Source organism: Thunnus thynnus, chromosome 23 (assembly GCF_963924715.1).
Source record: "Thunnus thynnus chromosome 23, fThuThy2.1, whole genome shotgun sequence".
Lineage (NCBI taxonomy): Eukaryota > Metazoa > Chordata > Actinopteri > Scombriformes > Scombridae > Thunnus > Thunnus thynnus.
Genome location: NC_089539.1, coordinates 25,643,273 through 25,653,973, shown reverse-complemented (window position 1 = coordinate 25,653,973; position 10,701 = coordinate 25,643,273). Strand labels below are relative to the sequence as shown.

The window sequence follows — 10,701 nt, the reverse complement described above, 5'->3', positions numbered from 1 at the left end:
CGGACCATGTTTGAGGCGGTTCTGGTCTCTGGCAGGTTTTGTGGATCCGGTTCTGGTTCACTGACTCGTCCGTCTGCAGCCTGACGTGTGAAATTAGCAACGAGCGATTAAACGAGCGGATCGATGAGTAGCAGAGAGTTCAGTGTTTTATGTTTCATTACAGACGTCTGCAGTTATTTATTATTATTAAAATGCTGTTAAATGTTTTCTTAGAAAGAAGCTGAGCTGTAATATTATTCATCCCTTAAAAAAAAAGACTCAAATTAATGTTTAAATTACCCTGAAAACACAAAAACACCTGAATCTGAACTGAGCTGTAATTAAAGATCCTTTAATTAGTTCATTAAGATGTAAAATAAACCTTTAAAAACAAACACTGAAATAACACATTCAAGTAGATTTTAAAGGACTTTAACTTATTTTCCACATTATTTAAAATATCTGACGAATCCATTCATGATCTGGTTATTAAAGGATTCTGGTTTACTGACATATTATGGGATGTTTAAATATTAATCAGCTAAATTAACAAACACATTAATGTTTGGAATCTTTTTTTAATGGGTTTTAATTGATGATCTGGAGAGTTTAAGGTGGTTTTTTAAGGGTAAAAGCTCTTAAACATTACAGTGAACTCTTTCATTTGCATCTCAAAGAAATTACATTTTCTATCAAAGTGCAGATTGAAGGTTCTGATTTATGGATAAATTAATTAATTAAAATACATTAAAGGTTGTTTTAATGGATCATCATAGTTTTAACCTCCTTAAATTTACTGAATAACATCAGAGGCATCCTTTAATTTAAATGAAAAGATGCTTTTGTGTTATTTACTCAATTTTAAAAAGGTTTTTACCACTTAAAAGCTCTTAAAGTCAGCAGATGATCCCTTAAAACTCTTCATCCTATTAGTTCATTTCTCCATTAACCCTTTAAAATCCGGTTGAAATACCTTCATAACCGTTTCATCGTGTATATTTAGGCTCAGTTGTGTTTTCAGCACTTTCAAACATGTTTAAAACACGACAGATGATGAAACACTGACTTGATTTGGGCGCCGTAGGAGCCGAAGATGCCGGAGGCGAGCGCCGGAGGATCGTACCCGTTCATCCTGCTTCACAGTGGACAGTCAGCTGGAAACCAACACAGACACATGAGGGGTCAGTCATCAGTTCATCAGTCTCACATTCATTAAAGTCTGAAACACACAGCGACGAACGTGTGTTCATGTTCTGAAGATACGCAGCATTTATCTGATCATCTGATCACGGAAACAACACTTAAAGATTAAAAAACAGTGTGAATTACACTTCCTTCCTACCAGTGTGCATCAATAATCATCACATGTTGAAGTTTCCTTCAGTATCTCAGCAGACAGCAGCTGATTCACACCACTTTAACAGAGACTATTTGACTAAATGTGAACAAATATCCACTAAAAGACGTCACGTCGAGCTCACACACACAACTCACTGAAACCAGTTTACAAGAGAAAACATTTTATAATCCAATAATCAGATTGGTGGACGTTTGCTAAAAGACAGTTTATATGTAAAATACGTTGATATAAACGCTGCTGCCTGCGTCTCATTAACAGATCATTAACACACACCGGCGGTGAAATGTCACATCCAGGCTGAAATTAAAAAGGCTTCGACACAAAAGCGTCTCTGAGGTGACTGGTGAGCAGGCCGAGAGTGTGAGTGTGAGTGTGAGTGTGTGTGTGTGTGTGTGTGTGTGTGTGTGTGTGTGTGTGAGATAATAACACTGTATGTACAGTGCAGCCGTGTGTGATTGCTTTTCCCACAGCTCCATGTTTTCCTTCATCTTTTATTCAGCTGGGACTCACTCAGACTCCATTTTGGTGTCCGTATCCATGACGACAACAGCAACAACAGGCAGGACTGTGAGTGAAAACCTGCGAGGCGACGACGAGGGAGGAACAGCTCAGCCTCACGTCTGACTACAATCTATCAGAGATTCATCAATGAAATATAATAAATATATTTAGAAGATTTCAAGTGTTGATCAGAAATCTGCAGCGACGTGAATCTGAATGATTTTCTGTTTCACTGATGTTCAATTTATTTCATGTATAACGATCAGCTGATCGATCAATATTTACACTCAGTAAACTTTTATTCTTTCTGAAGGGAGACGAAGTCTGTCAGCTGATTGATGTGTTAAACTACAGTTTAACTACAGTTAAAATACAATTAAAATATAGTTAAACTACAGTGAACTACAGTTAAACTACAGTTAAACTACAGTGAAAATACAGTTAATCTACAGTTAAACTACAATTAAAATACAGTTAAACTACAATTAAAATACAGTTTAACTACAGTTAAACTACAGTTAAACTACAGTTAAAATACAGTTAAACTACAATTAAACTACAGTTTAACTACAGTTAAAATACAATTAAAATATAGTTAAACTACAGTGAACTACAGTTAAACTACAGTTAAACTACAGTGAAAATACAGTTAATCTACAGTTAAACTACAATTAAAATACAGTTAAACTACAATTAAAATACAGTTTAACTACAGTTAAACTACAGTTAAACTACAGTTAAACTACAATTAAAATACAGTTTAACTACAGTTAAACTACAGTGAAAATACAGTTAATCTACAGTTAAACTACAATTAAAATACAGTTAAACTACAATTAAAATACAGTTTAACTACAGTTAAACTACAGTTAAACTACAGTTAAAATACAGTTAAACTACAATTAAACTACAGTTTAACTACAGTTAAAATACAATTAAAATATAGTTAAACTACAGTGAACTACAGTTAAACTACAGTTAAACTACAGTGAAAATACAGTTAATCTACAGTTAAACTACAATTAAAATACAGTTAAACTACAATTAAAATACAGTTTAACTACAGTTAAACTACAGTTAAAATACAGTTAAACTACAATTAAAATACAGTTTAACTACAGTGAACTACAGTTAAACTACAGTTAAAATACAGTTAAACTACAGTGAAAATACAGTTAAACTACAGTTAAACTACAGTTAAACTACAGTGAACTACAGTGAACTACAGTTAAAATACAGTGAACTACAGTTAAAATACAGTCTAAAGCTCGATTGACAGAAAATTCATCTGCAACCATTTTGATAAATAATCATTTAAGTAATTTTTTAAAGCAAAAACAAAGAATTTGCAGGTTTCAGCTCATCAAAAGTGATAATTGAATGTTTTTCATTTACAATATAAACTAAATACGCTGCAACTGTTTATTTTCATTATTGATTAATCGGCAGATTATTCTCTCGTTTAATCATTTGGTTTATAAAACATCAGAATAATAATAATAAAATGTCTTGTCATCTGATCAATAATCTAAAATCTAAATATGTTCATTTTACTGTCACATGACAGAAAAACATTCAGTCATCAAGTGAGGCTGAAACCAGCAGATTTTAGAACTTTTCCTTAAAAGATGAAAAAGAAGCTGCGGATTAATTTTCTAATGATCAACTAATTGATTAATTGATTAATCGTTGCAGCTCTTCGTTTCCTCCTTCAGTGTAAAGTTCATTCTCACTGCAGCTTCAAGTCTCCACATCAACTGTCAGTTTCATACTGAACCCTGATTGGCTCCAGACTAGCTGTGATGTCATAAATCCTGCAGGTGTTAAACTGAGATTTAAGATGAAAAACAAACAACAAACACTGTTTCTCTTCTAAATCACTGTTGACTATGAGGATTATTTATTTCTAATATTCAAATTATCTCAAATTATTAAGCAGTAAAAGTATTTTGTCACATTCAGACACGTTGTGATAAAACAGCATCAAACACCGACTGCAGTCAGTCTGACACAGTAGAGTCTCTGCTGCCAGACGCCATGGAAACGATGGATGAACCACACAAACACAAACAAACAGCTGATTCATTTCTGCATCAGTTTCTAATCTGATTTTATTAAAAGTGATTCTGTATCTCAAATTAGTTCAATGTTAAAATGATGAAGAAACGTTGAATTTTTAACAAATATATACATTTCTTCATTTATATGAGTTTAAAGCTTCGCTGACGACGACGTTCCTTAAAGTCAGAATATGAAAGTTGTGGATTATATAAACACACCTGAGTCCTGCAGCTGTAAACACTCACACATACAACATATCTGAAGGGCAGCAACTCTGTCACTAAATAAAATACACAAATGTTCACATATCACACGTTTACATACATGCATGTGCTGTAACTAAGCATTAGAAACAAGTTATTGATAAGCCGAGTTTTAAGAAGTGATTTCAACTGAACTGGTGAGTTTTAGCTCCTCCAGCTGGTGGATCCAGACTCACCTCGACTCTTAAATCTGCTGCTTTAATCTGAACTTCCTGGAAAACAAGATTACGCTCAAATTAAACACAAAGTCCACAGAGATCTCTGTCACATCCAAACCCTGCTATTCATTAAGTCTCATCATGTTATTGACTGTGAGACGTATGAACATGTTTCAGCTGGTTTCCTCTGACAGACGTTAGCGTTGTTGTTGTTTCAGATTTATCACTGTTTGCTCTGGGAGGAGACTGACATCTACTTCCTGTTTCACTAAATCCTAAAGGAGACACAAACTGAACCAGATATCAACTCACTGCTACGGCTGCAGAGTGTGTGTGTGTGTGTGTGTGTTACAGTGTGTGTGTGTGTGTGTGTGTGGGTGGAGGAGCTGCAGACGGACCGATGGGTCATGTGGCAGCTTTACTGGGATCAGGAAGGTGGAGTAACTTTATATGTCGTCTCTTATGAACAAGAGGTTAAACTATCACTTATCTTTTGTTATTGTTATAAGGGACCGAGCCCAAAAGGCAGACTGTTAAACAGTAGCTCTCTGCCTGAGGGCGAGGACTCGATTGTTTTTCGTGTGTTTGTTTCTTTCTTTATTATTACGCCACTTAAACCCTAAATTTGACCCCCTATTCATGCTCAAAAACTCACCAAATTTGGCACGCACATCAGGTCTGGTGAAAAATTTGATAAAATGTAAAAATTAACCCCTAAAGTGCCAAAATGCACTCTCTAGCTCCAGAGATCAAATCAAAACTCAATTATTCATCTCATCAAGACCTACAAATCACACACTGACACCCCTGACCTAAATCCAACAGGAAGTCCGCAATCTCACTTTCAAAATAAGACTTTGCCCCAATTTTAACAGATGACTTATGACACTGTGCTGAAAAAAGTTGTTAAAAACTTTGTAATAACTTGAACGGTTTGGATTTTATAAGCCCTGCAGTGCCACATCACCCTTACAATGTAAAACAATGGGGAGGCAATCTATGGGCATGAACTTTGTGTCAAACAGAGGCTTCTGACGTCTAAACTATACGTTTGACCACTTTCAAACCTGTATCAATGGATTCGCCACGAAATTTCCTATTATAATATGATTTTTAATGTTAGATTTGGCCAAAGTCATGAGATTTATGAGGAGATTTCACAAGAAGCGTACTCTAAAATCCTCCTCTCCAACTGCTCCTGGTGATGTCACTCCCTCAGTGCTGTGAAACATTCCGCAATACTCACTCACAGGAGGAGCAAGAAAAGACTTTAAAACTCACACTCTAATATCTCAAAAACGCTAAAAGATAGAAAAAACATGCAAATTCAAGATTTGTAGGTCAAAGTCTCGTGACTCATTTAAAGTTCAAATGAAGTTTGTATCTAAAACTATGTGGAAGCAGTAAATGTTCAAAAAGGTGTGGGTTCACTCACACTCTCCATTCAAATATATGAGTATCCAGCTGTGTCCAGCTGCAGCTACTTATTGTCTCTACACACCTGACAGTACACATGTCAATCACACTTTCAAAATAAAAGCACACCACACTTGTAAGAAATATCCCTCATTTTTAAAAATGATCTGATCCTGACGGGCCAGAGTGCGAGGTCCCGACCAACACTGCTTACAGCTTTAATTATCATCATCATCCATAAATTCTTTATTTGATGAGAACATGTGTTTCTGTGTGTTGCTGCCTTCATCTCTGGTTGGTTTTGGTCTCGACTGTCAGCAGATTTATTGATCGTTTCCATTCTGGAAACTAAAAACAGATTTTCTATTGAATCTCAATCTGTCAACACTTCTCTCTTAATGTCTTTTATCTGGTTTTTATTCTGTCTTTTTAACTTATCTTCATCATATTTGATTGTGTTTTATTATAAATATTGTTGCATTGATGCTGCAGAAATAATCTTATTCTTCTCTCTTTCTTTGTAACGTCTGCTTTGAAAGGAGTTATTGACATAAACCTTATAAATCTATAATAGAGTTTTATATATTGTGTTAATACTGTGGCTGCAGGTCAGGCTGCATTAGATGCATTAAACTTGAGCATAAAGAGATGATGTGATGTCACTAACTGTTGGATTTTATAATTATTCTGCTGTACGTCGTCATGACAACTTCAGCTCAGTTTTGTGTTTTTGTGATAGTTTTGTTCTAAACAGGCGTTTTGTTTGGTGTTGTGGTGACGTTTTAGTCCACTTATCCTTAAACATATCTTCTTCTTCTTCTTTTGTTTATTAGTATCACTTTTCCAACCGGAGCTCCAACATCTGACAACTTTTCTATCTGCAGTAACGTGACGGCGATGTGTCCGAGTCTGATTCAACTGTTATTCAGTAAAATAAAGCTTTAATGTCCCCGAAGGCTCAAAAACAGCCGACAACAATAAGTAAAAACCCACAACGTACAATAGAGACACACACACACACACACACACACACACAAGTACACAGAGAGTCACCGTCTGGTTTTGTTAAAAAGCCGACAGCTGATGGAGGAAAAGAGCTCGCCTCTGATTGGTTACACCTCCACCATGACAGCAGCCAATCAAACTCAGCGTGTGAAGGCTGCTGGGAGTCAAATAACAAGATCAATAACTTTACAGCAAACATTCACAGCAACAGATCAATCAGAGTGAACGATCTGCTGTAAACATCTTATTATATTATTACATCTTTATATTCATCATTTCTCCTGTTTGATGAAACATAGAAATATAATTAACTCCCATCATTCAGCACGTAGCCGCACGCAGGAGGATACAGGATGGAAATGTCAGTTACCGTGGCAACACTAAACAGCCGCGGTGCTGTGTGTGTGTGTGTGTGTGACTGTGAGGCGTTTCCGTGGCAACGCAGGAGCGAACACAGAGCTGTGAGATCAGTGTGGGTGTGTGAAGACGCTGCCACCGTCGGTCAGTGAGAGAGAAGGAGGAGGAGGAGGTGGAGTCATGTGATCGTCTGTGATGTCACTCAGCAAACACAGGTGTTACTGTGCAGGTGACTCAAAACACACACACACACACACACACACACACACACACACACACACACACACACACACACACACAACCATTGTTTCAGGAATTTCTTCAGTAAAAACATTTTCTGCTTTCAGCTCAAATGTTTTATAATCAATCACATGTTTGATGATCACAATGAGTTCATGAACCCGTCAACATCACAAGCAAACATGTAAACAAACATGTAAACAAGCAGTGACTGACTGGGTTCATGAATCAGCTGTTTGTTCACCAGGAAGTGAATCTGATTCACTTTATTTATTTACTGTAATAAAGATTTTAAATATTCTTTTGTGTTGTATAACTGTGTAGTATCTTAATTACTCAACATATAAACTGATGTCTGGTTGCCCAGCAACCACGTTAAAAGTTAGTACTGAGCTCTGCCAAACTGAAGTTAATCATTAATTATTATTAGGGACTACTGTAAAACCCTGTTGTTGTTTATTTACTGTTATTGTTGTTTTTCATGCCTTCTTCATTATTACAGGACCTAAATTTGACCCCCTAAACATGCTCAAAAGGTCTGGTGAAAAATTTGATAAAATGTAAAAATTACTTTTTGATGATCATTTTTGGTGATTGTTGATATATGCACATATTTTTCCCACTTTGCTGAGGAAACTATTACACATGCAAGTATAGATTATACTAAGTATGATCAAAAAAGACAACATATGATGGAAGAACTGAGGAAGAGGAGTTCAGGAGCTCAGTATTAAACTTTAATGACCCTGTCAAGTAGGAGCAGCAGCAGTTTTTGGGTTTGACAGAGGAAGTTGCTATAACTTTATTGTAAATGCTCCAGTCAACACCAAACTTTACATGTTTGATAAGAGTCCCATCCTGAACACGTCTACATAACAATGTTCAGTCAGTGATGCTGAACAGCGCCCCCTTTGAAACTGCAGTAAAGCAGCTCCAGCAGCAGGTAAAACAGTGGACAGAGGAAGTGATGTTTATCTCCTTCTTGCACCGTCTGAGAACAGCCGGGTCTGAAAACATCTACATGCCCGTCACACAAGACCTTCGACTGCGCCGCCGCCCGACGTGCACAAAGACGTGAAGGCCCGTTCAACGCTGCTTACAGCTTTAATTAATTAATAATTATTGAAAAACAAATCAAACTACCCTGAGAAATAACTTGAAATGATTTGTTTCCCATTTATTAGGCTAATATTTTATTTAAAATGATGAACAGATTAACTGATTGACAGAAAATTAACCTGCAACAAATTTGATAATCGATTAATTGTTTTAATCATTTCCTGAAGAAAAAAAAAAATACAAAAGAAATGATCTGATTCAGTTTCTCTAATGTGACCTGATTATTGATCAAGAAAATGATCTGCAGACGAATCAATAATGATCATTTCTAATTTTAAGATCAATACAACAGTCAACTCTTCATTAAAGACTGAAATCTTGGTCCTGACGTCAGTCGTCAGTGGAGTGTTTGATCTGAAGGTGTGACCAGTTAAAGTTTAACTGATGTTCAAACAGACTTTATGACTCACAGCAGGAACTTTGTTTAACTGCAGTTTCACCTGCGACACAAAGAATCAACTGATTTATGTCTCAGTCAGCTCTGATTTACACTTTCATACATTTAAAGCATGATATAAAATCAGCAGAATGAAATAAAATCAGTATCGTGTGTTCATCAAAGCTGATATATCTGACTAAAAACCCGTCAGTGAGTCTCACCGCTGCACTGGGTCACATGTTCCTTCATCACGTTAGTTTATTAATAACTGCATCATGTTGTCAGTCTCCAGAGAGTAGTTCTGTGTAAGACGCTACTGAGCATGTGCAGGAACGCGGTTCTGTTTACAGCAGCTTGTTGTCTGAGTTTAATCAATAAAAGCATGAAAACATGTTGATTGATTACTGTAAACAGACCTGTGTTCCTGCACATGCTCAGTAGCGTCTGCCGTACACAGAACTACTCTCACTTTAATGTTTAACTATATTATAAAGTAATATCAGAGTTAATGTTATAGTTCAATCTTTAGTCTCTATTCTCAGTTATTATTATTATTCTTTTATATTTCAGCCTGTTTTAACTATTTTTGTATAATTTTGTTTGTTTTGTAGCCGCGGCGACGTCGACCTGAGACGAATAAAAACCCGAGCGTCTGTATCCGTCATCTAAACGTCACCACGGTTACACTTTCACATCTATTTATTCAAACAAAGCGGCAGCAGAGTCTCAGCTGCTGTCCTACAGAGGAAAGTAAAGAGGATTGGTAAGAAGATTTACATCCATGTGGTCAGCACACACACACACACACACACACATACCTAATCCCTACCTTCCTCCTCCTCCTCCTCCTCCTCCTCCTCATCCTAAAGGATCCTGAACAGCAGAAACACTGAAGCCTGTCTGTTGATCCACTATAAACACACTTAAACATGTACATTTCAGTTCCAAATGACAAATACAATCATGTTCTTATTAATCACTAAACAATAAGTAAAACTACTTTTCTCTTCCATCAATCTGTGTAAATCTGAGGTTTCAGCCTGATGAATGTCAGCTGTTCACTGAGGTTTCATCATCATCATCATCATCATCATCATCGCCTCTAAACTGTCCTGTTCTGCTCCGTTTGTGGACGAGTTTCATTCACAGAAAAGTTCCCCAACAGTGCGAAGCAGAGTGAGAAAGCAGCAGACGTGTATTAAAGCAGCTCTGTGACAGAAATAAACAGTGAAGGCTTTGATATAAACGTCTTTCTATAGCGAAGCGCCGCGTGACTAATACCAGGCGTCATGTGACCGTCAGAGATATTAGAGAGAAGATCACAGCAGACAGTTACTCTGAATGTAGATTCAACCAAACTCTGCAACATTTACAACATTCCTGTCATTCCTCCACTGATTTTATATCAATTTATCATCTTGAATGGAACGTTCGTACCTCATGATGAGACTGAAAGACGACGGTGACGAGTCAGTCGATCTCCTCACACTGACTGAAGTTCTGCTGAAGATGTTAAAGATTCCAAACAAAACTCACTTCATCAATAAAAATGACTCCTCATTTACAGATAACAACCTTCAACCTCTCCTCCTCATTATCATCATCATCATCATCATCAAAACAAACCACATGCCAGCTGACTGGGGAAAAAAACAAAAAAACGGCAGAAACAGGAAGTGACGGGGCTTATGGGAAATGTGGTCTTAACATGAGAATCACAATTCTTTCAATTTCTGCAATTTTACCATAAAAAAAAAAACAAAAAACAAACAACACATCAGACTTTGTAAACAGCACCAGAAGTTTTGAGAAAAGCTGCTTAAAAATCAAGAATTTTTAATAATAATTAAAAGCAACAACCAC

General features: G+C 36.4%; 2 protein-coding genes across 8 annotated transcripts in view; one reads left to right on the top strand and one right to left on the bottom strand.

Moving 5' to 3' along the window:
* The window catches only part of LOC137175993 (NACHT, LRR and PYD domains-containing protein 12-like), a 190,581-nt gene that overhangs the window by 149,454 nt on the left and 30,426 nt on the right, over window positions 1-10,701 (top strand). The window lies entirely within an intron of this gene.
* eps8a (EGFR pathway substrate 8a, signaling adaptor) overlaps window positions 1-10,701 on the bottom strand; it is a 45,666-nt gene that overhangs the window by 25,663 nt on the left and 9,302 nt on the right. For all 7 annotated transcript variants that reach the window (XM_067581996.1, XM_067582002.1, XM_067581998.1 and 4 more), the window contains exon 2: window positions 1,046-1,133. In XM_067581996.1, the coding sequence (XP_067438097.1) occupies window positions 1,046-1,110 (65 nt within the window). In that variant the 5' untranslated portion in view covers window positions 1,111-1,133. The remainder of the gene's footprint in view (window positions 1-1,045; window positions 1,134-10,701) is intronic.